The sequence below is a fragment of the Bufo bufo genome, chromosome 2 (assembly GCF_905171765.1).
Source record: "Bufo bufo chromosome 2, aBufBuf1.1, whole genome shotgun sequence".
NCBI classification, from domain to species: domain Eukaryota; kingdom Metazoa; phylum Chordata; class Amphibia; order Anura; family Bufonidae; genus Bufo; species Bufo bufo.
In genome coordinates this window covers 728819796-728837684 of record NC_053390.1, presented here as the reverse complement: position 1 = coordinate 728837684, position 17889 = coordinate 728819796, and the positions used below count along the sequence as shown (strand labels likewise).

The 17889-nt window shown below is 43.0% G+C and overlaps 1 protein-coding gene across 2 annotated transcripts in view; it reads left to right on the top strand.

Annotated features, from left to right (window-relative positions):
* The window catches only part of DCUN1D4 (defective in cullin neddylation 1 domain containing 4), an 85587-nt gene that overhangs the window by 48591 nt on the left and 19107 nt on the right, over positions 1-17889 (top strand). For both annotated transcript variants that reach the window (XM_040418880.1, XM_040418879.1), the window contains exons 4-6: positions 1951-2065; positions 3614-3705; positions 15601-15671. In XM_040418880.1, coding sequence (XP_040274814.1) covers positions 1951-2065; positions 3614-3705; positions 15601-15671 — 278 coding nt within the window. The remainder of the gene's footprint in view (positions 1-1950; positions 2066-3613; positions 3706-15600; positions 15672-17889) is intronic.

Here is a 17889-nt window from a genome sequence, read left to right as displayed (position 1 = left end):
TGAAAGGGGCCTAAGGGTGAATAGGACAAGGGTTCCAGCCTGTAAGGGGGCTAATAGTAAGTAAAAAAAAACACAAACACTAAGGCTACTTTCACACTTGCGGCAGTGTGATCCGGCAAGCAGTTCCGTCGTTGGAACTGCCTGCCGGATCCACCGATCTGGATGTGACTGAAAGCATTTGTGAGACGCATCTGGATGCGGATCCATCTCACAAATTCATTGCAAGAACGAATCCATCTCTCCGCTTGTCATGCGGACAGACGGATCAGTCTTGTATCTTTTTTCACATTTCTGGTATTTTGAATGCCGGATCTGGCACTAATACATTCCTATGGGGAAAAATGCCGGATCCGGCATTCAGGCAAGTCTTCAGTTTTTTTTGCCGGGGATAAAACCGTAGCATGCTGCGGTTTTATCTTTTGCCTGATCAGTTAAAATGACTGAACTGAAGATATCCTGATGCATCCTGAACGGATTACTCTCCATTCAGAATACATGGGGATATGCCTGATCAGTTCTTTTCCTGTATAGAGCCCCTGTGACGGAACTCTATGCCGGAAAAGAAAAACGCTAGTGTTGAAGTACCCTAAAATATTTAGTTTGAATCCCCCCTTTCCCAATTTTACATATAAAATATATAAACAATAAATAAACATATTACATACCGCTGCGTCCGAAAAGTCCAAACTATTAAATTATTAAAAATTATCTCCTATGCGGTGAGCGCCGTAACAGAAATAAATAAATAAATAACCATGCGATTCGCCATTTTTTAGTCCCCTTGTCACCCAAAAAAATAGGATAGGACTGTTCTATTATGGGCCGAACGTTTCATAAAATGCGAAATGCACGCAGCTTTTTTTTTTTGCGTGGTATTGAGTATCGCAATACTTTTTTATGGTGACAAAAGCGAATAAAAATTTTGGTATCGAAACAACCCTACGCCAATCTGATCGGTGTAGTACTGTCACGATACCAAAATTTTTATTCGGTTTCGATTTGGCAACTAAAAATTTAATTTGGCTCCTTCATTTTTCAGTTCAGGAGCCAATGGCTACTAGGTATTTTTTTTAGTCTGGAGCACTGCCATCAATCTATTGTTACAAGCTTAACGATTATTGAATATATTTTTTATTACATTTTATCTAGTATTGATTATTGTACGATTCAGCATCAAATAAATTGTATTTTTATTGTTCTTAGTGATTACTCATGTTTGAGTGCCCATTCACATATACACTACTTTAAGAATCTATTCAATGTGACTAGGGAGCATCATTAGTTTGGAGCACCATTACATCACCAGGAAAAGGAGAGCCGTCCTTTAAAATCTATATATTCGATAAATAAATAGAAACCTGATGGAACTTTCCCTAAAGGTAGTTTGGACAGAGTGTTATCCTAAGGCCTCCGCACACTCGTGTATTGTGGTCCACAATCTACGGATCTGCAAAATACGGACACCATCTGTGTGCTTGCCACACTTTCTCACTCCCATCACTAGAAATGACTATTCTCTTCTGCAATACGGACAAGAATAGTACTTGTTCTAATGGACATACGGATGCCAACAGCACATGGATGACATCTGTGTGCTGTCGTTTTTTTTTGTGAACCCCTAGAAATAAATGGATCCATGTGCCATCCGCAAAAAAAGCAGAAAGCATACGGATGGAAAATACCATTGTGGGCATGAGTCCTTACAGTAAGAATAAATATCTATTAGCTTTAGATAGGAATCAATATATCGGATTTGTTGCAGACTTTATTAGAAATTTAATGGTCGTATGACTCCGTTTGCTGAAGGAGCCTGAAAGCCTTTTAATGTCTGACATTGGGGACCTGGCTTATTTTATTGTTGTCAGGATATATAGGGTTATAAGTGGGCAGTACGCAACAGTCATATAGAGAAATTATTAAATCTGAATGTACTCTATTTTCTTTTTCCAGGAAGTCTGCGTTCCTGCAGCACCTCAGACTGCTTTACTAAAACTATGCCCCCACGAAAAAAGAGGAGACCTGCTGCTGGCGATGACCTCTTGGCTAAGAAAAGTAGACATGAAGGGTAGGAGATTAACAGCCATATAAATAATGAGAACATTTCTAGCTCTTAGTTCTGTTACTTAAGAACTATCATAAATCCCATCATCCGTATCATATACCAAACTATTACGGCTCATGCCTGCACTTTACCACCTCTCGGGCTGGTTTCAGATGGCCTTAAAGGGTTTCTGTCACCCCAATTTTCGCTATTAAACAGGCTGACATTATAGAGGCTTCGTTCGCCCACCTCATTTCCACGCCCTTCATTCTTGATTGGCAGGGCCAGGCCAGCGTTGGTTCTCCTGCTGGCCCCGTCTGCCGTGTAAATCGGGGTGACAGAAACCCTTTAAAGGGGTATTCTGGTTATAACCATCAGATGGGTGGCTGTCCCAGTTCAGGGACCCCCACTGATCACAAGAACAGGGGTCCTGTACCGTGTGAAACCCCCTGAAATGGACCAAGCTGCTGGTCGGAAAAGCTTGCTGCCGCTCCATTCATTTCTGTAGGAGCACCAGAGATAGCCGAACGCTGTACTCGGCTATCACCGCAGCTTAACAAGCACAGCGGTGTACATTGTATAGTGGCTGTGCTTTGTTTTGCAGCCCAGGCCCATTTACATGAGTAGGACTTAGGAGCACATAGCCATATGACCAATGAACATTACGTTACTGGCCCGGTAAGGCCACAGCATTCAAATAACAGATCAGCAATTTCACATGGAAAGGGAAAAGAGAATTGCTATTGCTGCGTCTGTAATGACCCGATCTATTAAATTATCTCACACGGTAAACCTCATAAAAAATCCCCAGTGACGGAATTTTAAATTTTTTTTTTTGCCACGTCCCCTCCCAGAAAAAAACTATCTAAAGTTTTTTGTTTTTTTTTAAAGTCATACAATACATTAGATGTTCTCATTAAATACAACTCTTCCTTTTAATGATTTGTGATCAGTTACCCTCAGGCCTCATGCACACGACCGTGGTGTGTTTGGCGGTCCGCAAATCACGGATGGCACGGACAGCCTTTAATATAAATGCCTATTCTTGTCCGCAAAGAGCGGACAAGAATAGGACATGTTATATTTTTTTAGCAGGGCCACGGAACGGAGCAACGGATGCGGACAGCACACTAAGTGCTGTCCGCATCTTTTGTGGCCCCATTGACATGAATGGGTCCGCATCCGAGCCGCCAAAACAGCTGCTCGGATGTGTACCAAAACAACGGCCGTGTGCATGAGGCCTTAACATAAGGCAGAAAAAGCTTGTTTTACTTGTCAGGCTGTGTTCACACCAGTGTTTCAGATTCCGGTGATCTGCTCCGTTAGAGGAGCAGAACATTGAGGTTACCGGGAGCACTGGAGCCATCATATATTAGTAACAAACATCACGTGCCCAACTGACTAGTGGGATCCGTCAGGTTTCTGTCAGAAAATGAAAGATTTTACTGCATATAACATTACAGTATGCGGTCCCATATGGCCCCTATTTGACCAGAGCCTTAATTCAGCATTTGCAGTAGACTAGGCTTTGCTAAAACTGAACATAATCTTCCTCTACATTTCACCTTTCAGAATGTATAAGAAATACGACTCTTCCAGAATAAGAGCAGAGGACGAAGCTTTTTCAAGCAAGAGGTGCCTGGAGTGGTTTTATGAATACGCAGGTATAGTCCCAGCATTTAATGCTGTTTTATATATAAAGTGAAAATGACTTTCTGATGTGTCATGTAAGCCAGATTGCAGAGCTGAAAAGTAGCAGCGCCCCCTGCTCTGGCAGACCTGGCCCATTCAGTTCTTTTACCGCCATATGGTGTGTGACTAGACACAAAGCGGTCGGCCAGCTTCTTTTAATAAGGAAGGTGCCTTTATGAGAGGACATTAACGTTTGCTGCAGAGTAGTTTTCAATAGATTTTCAATGCTAACCCCGCTTCAACTAAAGGTCAGATGACTGCGCTCAGTACTCCTAACTGTAACACCAAGTGTGCGGGTCTGGCAGTGTGTATATATGCATATATATATTTATATATTTAACCCCTTCCCGACATATGACGTAATAGTACGTCATGGTGACAGTTGCGTTCCCGCATTTTGACATACTGTTACGTCATGGTGATCGGGCGGGCACCGGAGCAGTGCGCGCCTGATCCCTGCAGGGGCCTGGCAGTCCCTGGTAGCCGGGCTCCTGCTGTATCTGCCAGCATCGCTGTACAAGCCGATGCCGGTCGATTAACCCCTTCTATGCCGCAATCAGGGCTGACCGCGGCATAGAAGGGATTTGCGACGGGTGAAGGAGCCCATCGTGTCCCCGCGCGGCTGTGGCGGGGACCCAATGGGTAAGAAGACAGCCCGATGCCGTGCAAGGCATTGGGCAGCCTCTGCACGGCATCGGGACCTGTCTTCTACTGGTGCCCAGGAGATCCAGCCCCAGGCCTAGTCTCCTAGGCAACCTTTTAGTGTATGACTCAGTGTAATACACTAACAGGCAATGCATTGTATTGTAATGCATTGCAGAGGGGATCAGAGGGGAAATAAAGTTTTAAAAAAGTTTTTAATAAAAAAAAGACGTTTCAAGTAAAAAAAAGAAAAAAAGGCCCCTTTCCCCTGATTTTATATAAAAAAAATAGAAAAAAAACCCACACATATTAGGTATCGCCGTGTCCATAATGACCGGCTCTATAAATATATCACATGATTCACCCCGTCCGATAAACACCGTAAAAAAATAAAAGCTGTTTTTTTTGTCACCTTACATCACAAACACTAAGCGATCAAAAAGGTGTATGCCCCTTAAACTGCTACCAATAAAACCGTCGCCTCATGCCGCAAAAAAAAAAGCCCCTACCTAAGACAGTAGCCCAAAAAATAAAAAAAATGTCAGAACATGGAGACACTAAAACACATCATTTTTTGGGGGGTTTCAAAAATGCAATTATTGTGTTAAAGTGAAATTAAAAAAAAGAAAGTATACATATTCGGTATCGCTGTGTCCGTAACAACCAGCTCTATAAAAATATCACATGACCGAACTCCTCAGGTGAACACCGTAAAAAAAATTAAAATAAAAAGTGCCAAAAAAGCAAGTTTGTAAAATCAGTTTTGAGTAACTTGAGGGGTGTAGTTTCTACAATGGGGTCATTTATAGGGGTTTCTATTATGTAAGCCCCACAAAGTGACTTCAGACCTTAACTGGTCCTTAACCACTTAAGGACCACAGGTTTATACCCCCCTAGTGACCAGGCCCTTTTTTACAAATCGGCACTTCACAACTTTAGCGGTTTATTGCTCGGTCATGCAACTTGGCACCCAAATGAATTTTACTTCCTTTTCTTCTCACAAATACAGCTTTCTTTTGGTGGTATTTAATTGCTGCTGACATTTTTCGTTTTTCTGATATTAATCAAAATAGACTGCAATTTTCTCCAAAAAAGTGTATTTTTAACTTTTTCTGGTAAAATTGTTCAAATATAATTACATTTCTATACAAGTTTGTGTCAGAATTTATTGTGCTACATGTCTTTGATAAAAAAAAAATCCAATAAGTGTATATTTATTGGTTTGCGCAAAAGTTATAGCGTTTACAAACTATGGTACAAAAATGTGAATTTCCGCATTTTGAAGCAGCTCTGACTTTTTTTTCACAAGTTAGCGGAAAATGACACTTTCTGAGGAAAAAAAATAAATAATAAAGTTTCCATTTCTGCTAACTTCTGGCAAAAAAAATAAAAATCTCCCACGGACTCACTATGCCCCTCAGTGAATACCTTGGGGTGTCTACTTTCCGAAATGGGGTCATTTGTGTGGTGTGTTTACTGTTCTGACATTTTGGGCGGGGCTAAATTGTGAGCAACCCTGTAAAGCCTAAAGGTACTCGTTGGACTTTCGGCCCCTTTTACGCACCTAGGCTGCAAAAAAGTGTCACACATGTGGTATCGCCGTACTCAGAAGAAGTAGGGCAATGTGTTTTGGGGTGTATTTTTACATATACCCATGCTGGGTGAGAGAAATATCTGACAACTTTGTATAAAAAAAATTAAAAAGTTGTAATTTACAGAGATTTCTCACACAGTATGGGTATATGTAAAAATACACCCCAAAACACATTGCCCTACTTCTCCTGAGTACGGCGATACCACATGTGTGACACTTTTTTGCAGCTTAGGTGCACAAAGGGGCCCAAATTCCAATGAGTACCTTTAGGATTTCACAGGCCATTTTTACGCATTTGGATTCCAAACTACTTCTCACGCTTTAGGGCCCCTAAAATGCCAGGGCAGTATAAATGCCCCACAAGTGACCCCATTTTGGAAAGAAGACACCTCAAGGTATTCCGAGGGCATGGCGAGTTCATAGAAGTTTTTTTTTTTTGGCACAAGTTAGCGGAAAATGATATTTTTTATTTTCTTTTTTTTCCTTCCCTCCAAAGTCTCATATTCCACTAACTTGTGACAAAAAATAAAATTTTACATGAACTCGCCATGCCCCTCACGGAATACCTTGGGGTGTCTTCTTTCCAAAATGGGGTCACTTGTGGGGTATTTATACTGCCCTGGCATTTTAGGGGCCCTAAAGCGTGAGAAGAAGTCTGGAATCCAAATGTCTAAAAATGCCCTCCTAAGGCCCCTTTCACACTGGCAAGTATTCCGCGCGGATGCGATGCGTGAGGTGAACGCATTGCACCCGCACTGAATACCGACCCATTCATTTCTATGGGGCTGCTCACATGAGCTGTGATTTTCACGCATCACTTATGCGTTGCGTGAAAATCGCAGCATGCTCTATATTCTGCATTTTTCACGCAACGCAGGCCCCATAGAAGTGAATGGGGTTGCGTGAAAATCGCAAGCATCCGCAAGCAAGTGCGGATGCGGTGCAATTTTCACGCACGGTTGCTAGGAGGCGATCGGGATGGAGACCCGATCATTATTATTTTCCCTTATAAGGCTGCGTTCACACGGGCGAGATTTCCGCGCGGGTGCAATGCGGTAGGTGAACGCATTGCACCCGCACTGAATCCGGCCCCATTCATTTCAATGGGGCTGTTCAGATGAGCGGTGATTTTCACGCATCACTTGTGCGTTGCGTGAAAATCGCAGCATGCTCTATATTCTGCAGAATACAGAATGCTTAGTAAAATAGCGCTGGAGGGGTAAAAAAAAAAAAAAAAGCAAATAAATTAACTCGCCTTCTCCTCTTGTTCGCGAAGTTCCTGGTATGATGAGTTGTGGGCTAAAGGACCTTTGGTGACGTCAGATCACATGCTCCAATCACATGGTCCATCACCACGGTGATGGACCATGTGATTGGCGCATGTGATCTGACGTCACCAAAGGTCCTTTAGCCCACAACTCATCATACCGGGAACTTCGCGAACAAGAAGAGAAGGTGAGTTAATTTATTTTTTTTTAACCCCTCCAGCGCTATTTTACTAAGCATTCTGTATTCAGAATGCTATTATTTTCCCTTATAACCATGTTATAAGGGAAAATAATACAATCTACACTACAACTAACCCAAACCTGAACTTCTGTGAAGAAGTTCGGGTCTGGGTACCACAGTCGGTTTTTTATCACGCGGTTGCAGAACACATTGCACCCGCGCGATAAAAACTGAACATCGGAACGCAATCGCAGTCAAAACTGACTGCAATTGCATTCCTACTCGCGCGGGTTTGCCGCAACACACCGGGACGCATCCGGACCTAATCCGGACACGCTCGTGTGAACCCAGCCTAACATGGTTATAAGGGAAAATAATAGCATTCTGAATACAGAATGCATAGTAAAACAGCGCTGGAGGGGTTAAAAAAATAAATAAATAATAGTTTAACTCACCTTAGTCTACTAGATCGCGTAGCCCGGCATCTCCTTCTGTCTCCTTTGTTGAATAGGACCTTTGGTGAGCATTAAATACAGGAACAGGACCTTTTGATGACGTCACTCCGGTCATCACATGATCTTTTACCATGGTGATGGATCATGTGATGACCGGAGTGACGTCATCAAAGGTCCTTGACCTGTAATGGACGCTCACCACAGGTCCTGTTCAGCAAAGGAGACAGAAGGAGATGCCGGCATCGCGATCAAGTGGACTAAGGTGAGTTAAATTATTTTTTATTTTTTTTAACCCCTCCAGCGCTGTTTTACTAAGCATTCTGTATTCAGAATGCTATTATTTTCCCTTATAACCATGTTATAAGGGAAAATAATACAATCTACAGAACACCGATCCCAAGCCCGAACTTCTGTGAAGAAGTTCGGGTTTGGGTACCAAACATGCGTGATTTTTCTCACGCGAGTTGTCGGGTGGTAATAATTCAATTAAGAATTATTAATTATGGTCATAAAAATAATTAACCATAAAAAAATAAAATTTATAAAATTTGTCATAAATTCTTAAAATCATGACCTGGTGAATTGTAGACAACCTAATTGATACAATTCACATCTGAGTCCGACTATTTCCTCAGATAAATAAGTTCTTTTTGACGTGAGATGACGTTAATGATAAAATGTAGTTTTGCATTATACAACAATACACAGGTATTATAAAAATATGCAGATTTATTGGTTACAAGATTATAAACATATATAAGTAAATAAACACAAAGATACATGCAAATGAATATATATAGCATTATTATAAAGCATTACAAGCTTAACAATACATGTGAGTGGAAATAACTTGTCACATTATAACCAAGCTATTATTAGGTTAGGATATCAAAATATGAACATAAGTTATATACATTACTTCTGTTCAGAGAAAACCTCATGATATCAAGATGGGCATGTCTAATCCTAGACATCAATATAGAATGCTACATACATTCTGCCCCCCCCCCCCCCCCCCCAACCAACTACACATCACATGGCTTCAAGATGGGCACTTCCATCCAAGGATATAACTTAGAAGAGACAACTGTATCCTTCCGCCCCATCCTGGACTATTTTCACATATATAACATTGGTAAGACTATTAAGACAAATAACAGGGATCTAGGATCTTAAATGGGAAGGACTTGACGTCTTTCCTGTGGGAATCCATCACTTAGCTTGGCGAAGAATGTTCTATCAAAATATATATATATATATATATATATATATATATATATATATAAATATATATATATATAAATATATAAAAATAATTTAATGCTTTGCTAGATTATGAGTCTAGATTCTTCTGCAGGTAAAATGAAGCCTCACAATATCCTAAGACTACATCTCAATATGGAGATGATCAATTAATTTAATCATTTATTTATTCGCCAATCTAGATGGTATAATTTCACCCACACTATCAAATTAGTCTTAATAAAATGAAATATCATTTTCTGTGTCTCTTACCAAGTCCTAGTAGGAATCTCACTTCTGCTCCTAGGAAAGCTGGGTGGTCCATCATAGCGCATCTCACCATGGCTTCCATCTTGATAGACCTCAACTTCTCCTCTCTCTCTTTCTCCTTTTTTTTTCTCTCCAGCTCTCGCCTTTTTTCTCTTGCTAGCTTTTTTTTTTTTTTTTTTATGCTACTCCGCACACGAGTAATTATTCCCCCCCTTATCTAAGAATCATCCCCTTTAGGTTAGGGATTCCCAATCAGGTAGGGTGGGTGTATTCGCATGCTAATAACATCATGACGTTGTATCAACTCCTAATATGGTATAGAATAAATAATGAAATAATATAATATTGTCCATCTGCCTCCAGGTGGCACTGTGGTATTGTAGATGAACATAACAACTTTTAAGCATTAAAATTAAATATCTAATAATATGTTTTCATGACTTCGTTGACCTATCTTACCATAAATCATTGAGGAAGGTCTTTTCCTTACACTTTTAATTACCTATATCCTGGACTTGTTGCAGTTGACTGTCTTCTCCTATCTTTTTGAAATATAGGTTGACTTGATGAAAATTTTATATAGCGGCTTTGATGCTTGGCATCGGAACTTGTACATTTCATTTATCTACATCCATGAATAACTATTGTTTTGAAATCCAATTAACTTAAACTTACTTTTTTTCTGTACCTTCTAAATGGTAAATACATGGTATAACATATATATAAATCGATACATTGTTACACATAGATAACACATTATATGAATTATTGATTAACATATGTTGTAAACTAAATATACCATGCAAAGATATATATATATAATATAATTATGAATATATAAATTGAACCTCATACAGTAGTGTGTGATACGGACATGAGTCCTTATCAAGTAACCTTGTTCCCTCCAGACATACATGTTTTAGGGAGTTGACTTACTCCTTAACAGATGGTCTCATATCTTTAGCACTAACTTTCAATACAATGTCCATTTATGTTCACAATTATAATTTTTTTATGTAGACTGAACTTGCCATGAACTCATCTTGGCTTTCCAGCCACATAACAAAACTTTGGTTCAGGCTGATCTTATTCTTAAAGGCAATGAGATGAGCATTCATTTTGATTATAATGTCATTAGATAATATTGTATATGTATGAAAATGCTCAACAGAGTGCAAAACGCATTACAATGTTTCGCACTCGCGCGGAAAAATCGCGGGTGTTCCTGTAACGCACCCGCACATTTTCCCGCAACGCCCGTGTGAAAGAGGCCTAAAAGGTACTCATTGGAATTTGAGCCCCTTTGCGCACCTAGGCTGCAAAAAAGTGTCACACATGTGGTATCGCCGTACTCAGGAGAAGTAGGGCAATGTGTTTTGGGGTGTCTTTTTCACACATACCCATCCTGTGTGTGAGAAATATCTCTGTAAATGACAACTTTTTCCATTTTTTTTTATACAAAGTTGTCAATTTACAGAGATATTTCTCTCACCCAGCATGGGTATATGTAAAAATACACCCCAAAACACATTGCCCTACTTCTCCTGAGTACGGCGATACCACATGTGTGACACTTTTTTGCAGCCAAGATGCGCAAAGGGGCACAAATTCCAATGAGTACCTTTTAGGATTTCACAGGGCATTTTTACGCATTTGGAGTCCGTGAGGGGTATGGTGAGTTCATGTAAGATTTTATTTTTGGGCACAAGTTAGTGGAATATGAGACTTTGTAAGAAGAAAAAAAATAAAAAAATCCATTTCCGACTAACTTGTGGCAAAAAAAAACTTTGAACTCGCCATGCCCCTCAAAAGTGATCTTTATAGTTCCACAGTGATTTTACAGTGTTTTTGCAGTGATCAGAAAAAAAAAAATTCTGTCATTGCGGTGGGGCGGACTGAACGCAAGTGTGCGCACAAGATCAGGCCTGATCGGGCGAACACTGCGTTTTTTGTAGAGCCTAAGGTGACCCTAATGTACTGATATAGATCTGATTGCGATCAGTCTTGATCACTTACAGATACTATATAGTACTAGTGCTGATTACCGACAGCGATGACGCTAATCAGTGACTGCAGTGGGCTGGGCGCTAACTACCAAACCAGTAGCTAACTTGCGGTGATATGAGACCCTTAGGCCCCATTCACGCGTCCGCAATTCTGTTCCGCATTTTGCGGAACGGAATTGCGGACCCATTCATTTCTATAGGGACAGACTTTGTCCCGCTCGGATCCGGAATTGCGGATCTGCACTTCCGGGTCCGCACTTCGGTTCCGCAAAAATATAGAACATGTCCTATTCTTGTCTGCAATTGCGGACAAGAAAAGGCATTTTCTATATAGTTCTGGCAATGTGCGGATCCGCAAAATGCGGACGTCTGAATGGAGCCTTACGGGGGGGGGTGATCAATGACGGGGGTGATCAGGGAGTCTATATGGAGTGATCAGGGGTTAATAAGGGGTTAAGTGACGGGGGGGGGGGGGGGGGGTGTAGTGTAGTGTGGTGCTTGGTGCTACTTACAGAGCTGCCTGTCCCCTCTGGTAGTCGATCTAAGCAAAAGGGACCACCAGAGGAGCAGGTAGCAGGTATATCAGACGCTGTTAACAAAACAGCGTCTAATATACCTTTCTGATGCGATTATTTTAACATCTACAGCCTGCCAGCGAATGATCGTCGCTGGCAGGCTGTAGTTTAACTTCTCAGCCGTGCGTCGCTGTGAACACGCGCATGCGCGCGAAATCTCGGGTCTTATGAGATGACGCCAATAGGCGTCATTGAGACCTGAGAGAGCCGCCGCAGTGACTCCTTTCGGCGTTAGTGTGACGGCAGGAGGTTAAAAAGTGGGTTTTGGAAATTTTTGTATTTTTTTTTTTTTTTAGAATTCTAAGGCTACTTTCACACTTGCGTTCGGGGTTCCGCTTGTGAGTTTCGTTTAAAGGCTCTCACAAGCGGCCCCGAACGGATCCGTACAGCCCCAATGCATTCTGAGTGGATGCGGATCCGCTCAGAATGCATCAGTTTTGCACCGTTTGGCCTCCGTTCCGCTCAGCAGGCGGACACCTGAACGCAGCTTGCAGCGTTCCGGGGTCCGCCTGGCCGTGCGGAGCCAAACGGATCCGTCCTGACTTACAATGCAAGTCAATGGGGACGGATCCGTTTGACGTTGACACAATATAGTGCAATTGCAAACAGATCCGTCCCCCATTGACTTTGAGTGTAAAGTTAGGAGTCCCTATTAATATACCATCAGATCGGAGTTTTCTCCAATCCGATGGTATATTTTAACTTAAAGCGTCCCCATCACCATGGGAACGCCTCTATGTTAGAATATACCATCGGATTTGAGTTAGATCGTGAAACTCAAATCCGACAGTATATTCTAACACAGAGGCGTTCCCATAGTGATGGGGACGCTTCCAATTAGAATATACTGAGAACTGTGTAATAACTGCCCCCTGCTGCCTGGCAGCACCTGATCTCTTACAGGGGGCTGTGAACCGCACAATTAACCCCTCAGGTGCCGCACCTGAGGGGTTAATTGTGCGTATTATAGCCCCCTGTAAGAGATCAGGTGCTGCCAGGCAGCAGGGGCCAGACCCCCCTCCCTCCCCAGTTTTAAATTAATTTGTGGCCAGTGCAGCCCCCCCTCCCTCCCCAGTATTATATTCATTGGTGGCCAGTGCGGCCTCCCTCCCTCCCTTCCCAGTATTATATTCATTGGTGGTCAGTGTGCCCCCCCCCCTGCAATTTTAGAAGCATTATACTTACCTGCGATGTCTGTGACCGGCCGGGCGCTCCTCCTACTGGTAAGTAAAAGGTCTGTGCGGCGCATTGCTTATAGCACAGACCTTTCACTTACCAGTAGGAGGAGCGCCCGGCCGGTCACAGACATCGCAGGTAAGTATAATGCTTCTACAATTGCTAAGTAACCATGGCAGCCAGGACTGCAGTAGCGTCTTGGCTGTCATGGTAACCGATCGGAGCCCCAGCGATTTAAACTGGGACTCCGATCGGAACTCTCCGCTGCCACCAATGATGGGGTGATTTTAATTAGGGGGAGGGGGGGCCGCACTGGCCACCAATGAATATAATACGAGGGAGGGAGGGGGGCCGCACTGGCCACCAATCAATATAATACTGGGGAGGAAGGGGGGTGGGGCCGCACTTGCCACCAATGAATATAATTCTGGGGAGGGAGGGGGGCCGCACTGGCTCTAATGAATTTAAAACTGGGGAGGGAGGGGGGTCTGCCCCCTCCTGCCTGGCAGCACCTGATCTCTTACAGGGGGCTATGATACGCATAATTAACCCCTCAGGTGCGGCACCTGAGGGGTTAATTGTGCGGATCACAGCCCCCTGTAAGAGATCGGGTGCTGCCAGGCAGCAGGGGGCAGTCATGTACACATTTCTTTTAGTATATTCTAACTTGAAGCGTCCCCATCACTATGAGTTATGCAGACGGATCCGTGCAGACGGATCATGCATTATAGGAGCGGATCTGTCTGTGCAGACACCAGACGGATCCGCTCCGAACGCAAGTGTGAAAGTAGCCTAAGCCTTCTAATGTCCCCAAAAAATAAAATGACATTTACAAAATGATGCAAACATGAAGTAGACATATGGGGAATGTTAAGTAATAAATATTTTATGAGGTATCACTTTCTGTTTTAAAAGCAGAGAAATTGAAATTTTGACCATTGCGAATTTTTCCAAATTTTTGGTCAATTTGGGATTTTTTCATAAATAAAGGTGAAATATATTGACTCAAATGACTGTCATGAAGTACAATGTGTCACGAGAAAACAATCTCAAAATGGCTTGGATAAATAAAAGCGTTCCAAAGTTATTACCACATAAAGTGACACATGTCAGATTTTCAAAAAATGGCCTGGGCAGGAAGGTGAAAACTGGCCCGGGGTAGAAGGGGTTAAATATGGTTAGTATGGGGTTAAAAATGGTAAAAGCCATACTACCTCTCACTGATCCCCTGCCACTGCTGTTCTGATGCTGCTCTGGCTCTTGCTGTCCTCCACTACCTGGTCCTGGCTCAACATGTCCTAATTGCCAGGAGATACCGTACCTGCTCAGCAAATCACTAGAGTGGATCTTAGGCATCTCCTGACATTTCCTACGAGCCAAGCTTTAAAGGGATTCTGTCACCGGATTTAACCCTATCAAGCTAGCTGACATTAGCGATGTGCTAATGTCAGCTAAACCTAACTAGCCTATTCCTACTTTTATCTATGCCCCCGTTACGCCAGAAATCTAACTTTTATAATATACTAATTAGCCTCTAGAAGAGGAGGGGGGCGTTGTTCCTGCTCCTAGAGGCTCCGTTCTCCCACCTTTGTCGCCTCCCTCCAAGTCCTGATTGACAGGGCCAGGCAGCGCTCTGGAGAAATCTCGCGCCGTTCAGTATTCGGCGCAGGCGCGGTGAGGAAGCTGGCAGCCTGCGAGCGTCTTTCCCTCACCACGCCTGCGCCGAATGCTGAACGTTTCTTATCATAGAAACAGTCATGGCAACGTCCTTTTAAATGGTGAGAGTTATGTCAGTGGCAGGGAAAGGACTCCAATTTTTTTATTCCAGATGAAGACTTGCACACTGGTAGAGTAAAGGGTGGGGTGAGCTCTTCTTATACTAGGTCCAGTTTAAATGATTATTCCCATCTTATAAAGTGCCAGCAAAGTGAGATGTCCTCTCTCTAGAAGATGGGAAATACCCATTTAAAGGGAATCCGTCATCTGTAAAATCAAAATCAGTCTAGGCACAATGCCTTAGCTAATCATTCCCCGATCCGTCGCTTTAATTCCAAGAAAATGCAAATTATGACTTCAGTGCACAGAGGGCAGGTCTGAGCTACTCGGGGCACCTTAGCGCCTCTGCTCTACTTTGCTGGCCAGCCCCCTTCCACTTGATTGAAAGGGCCAGATGAGATGATGATTCAGACGCCTGACCTGTAAAAGTGTCAAGGAGGATGGTGTAGCTCAGGCCTGCCCACGGTGCACTTAAGACATCATTTGCACATGGATTAAACAGCATTTTCTTGGAATTGTGGCACCAGATTGGGGAGAGAGAAGCATAGAAGTAATTAGCTGAGACAGACTAGGTGCAATGCCTGGTAGAGCCGATATAGATTATACAGGCGACAGATTCCCTTTAATCTAAGCATTTGTCACACCAGAATTTCAAATAAAAATGGCTTGTTTCTCTCTACAGGAACTGACGACATAGTAGGTCCAGATGGCATGGAGAAATTTTGTGAAGATATTGGTGTAGAGCCTGAAAATGTAAGGCTTCCTTTTTCCTGTAATTTACATTTATACAAATGAGTGCAAATAAGCTTTTATTGTAGAGGCTATCAAATGGAAACAAGCACCTTCCCTCGTTTTTAGAAATGATGGGCAGGAAAATATGCTCTTTTATAATAATAATAATAATTGAATAATTCTAACCCAATGGGTAAAGGGATGTTGCTTTAATTGGGACAGCTTTGATCAATGTGGCTTTCTAGCTTTCTAGGGCTTGTGGATGTTGTAAGGATGAGGGTTCCCAACCTAGGACTCTTATGTGGTCCACGTTTACACAACAGTATTCTGCAAACACCAGACGTGGAACCTACAGAGTGAGGAAATAGTTCTTCCGGCCGGCCCCGATTCTGCGGCCTAGTAGGCCGCATCTTCCAGAGTGTTTGGGGATGGGAACTGTGCTCTGAGAGCGCAAAACTTCGCGCCCATAGCTTTGCTCCACCCCCAACCTTCTACTTAACCCGTTCCTTGCCTTAGCACTTCTGTTGCTGGGGAAAATAATTATTTATATACGGGTTGATAGCATTGGGGCTGTGTCAATTTAACAACAATTTATTTTAATTAACCCTTGGAGCTTCAGTCCTATTTTGGGCATAGTTCCACCGCTCATCGGTAGGCAGAGGTTTTGTCACCACAGCTGGATACATACGTCCTATAGCACTCTTTCCAAGGCGGTATACTTCCACTACCGCTGGAAACTACACTCCCTGTAGCCATTACTGCCGGATACTGTACATCCTGTAGCATTACCCTCCTTTCATAGGCGGAGTAATTACACTACCAGAGTACGTGCATTTACCACTGGACCCTGTACATCCTGTAGCATTGCCCCTTTCCATAGGCGGATTAATTGCACTACCGCTGGATGCTGTACAGCCTGTAGCATTACCCCCTTCCATAGGCAGAGTAATTGCGCTTCCACTGGATACTGTACAGTCTGTAGCATTTCCCTCCTTTCGTTGGTGTAGTACTTGTACTACCACTGGATACTGCACAGCCTGTAGCATTACCCTCCTTCATAGGCGGAGTACTTGCTCTACCACTGGATACCGTACAGCCTGTAGTATTACCCTTCTTCCATATGCGGAGTAATTCCACTTCCACTGGATACTGTACCGCTTGTAGTATTACCCTCCTTCTTAGGCAGAGTACTTGCACTACCACTGGATGCTGTCCAGCCTATAGCATTACCCTCCTTCCATAGGCGGAGTATTTGCACTTACCACTGGATCCTATTCATACTGTATCATTACTCTTTTCATAGGCAGGGTATTTGCACTTTCTGTTGGATCCTATAAAGCCGGAAGTATTGCCCTCTTTCCATAGTCGGAGTATTTACATCACCACTGGATACTGTACAGTTACCCTCTTTCCATAGGCGGAGTACTAGCACCACCGCTGGATACTGTACAGCCTGTACCATTACCCTCCTTCCATAGGCGGAGTATTGGCACTTCCACTCGATCCTATACTTCTGGTAGCATTGCCCTCCTGCCATAGTGGATGTATTTCCACTTCCACTGGGTACTGTACATTTTGTGGTATTACACTCATTCCATAGAGTAGTAATTGCACTACCACTGGATCCTATACAGACTGTCGCATTACCCTCTCCGCAGGTGGAGTAATTGCACCAATTCTGGATATCAGCATTCCTGTCGGATTTCCCACTTCTATAGGTGGAATAGGGCACCACAGCTGCATACTGTAGATCCTGTACAATTACCCTCCTTCCATTGGCTGAGTAGTTGCACTACCAGTGGATACTGTACCATCATGTCGGGCTCCCCTCTTTCCATAGGCGGAGTAATTCCACTACCCCTGGAAACTTCCACCCTATCCCATTATCCGTCTTTCTTAGATGGAGTAATCGCTTGAACAATGACTATCGCGACTACTCTCACTTCTTCCTTGTTGCATTGCATCCCGTTCCAGGGGTGGTCTATTTACTAGACACTGTTCCGATAATCGCCTTATCCCCCGTCATAGGTGGTCTTTTGGCACTACCACTGGATACCGTGACTACTTTCAAACTATCCCCCCTTCCTCGGGTAGTCATTGTACGGATTGATTTTGAGCGCCTACGTGGCAGCCTCTGTCTTCCCAGGGTGTTGACCCACGACATGCGTTTCCTCGTGGCTTTAGTCCCTATGAGCATTCAAATTTTATTTTATTTTTTTCCTTGGCACGCTCAACGTCC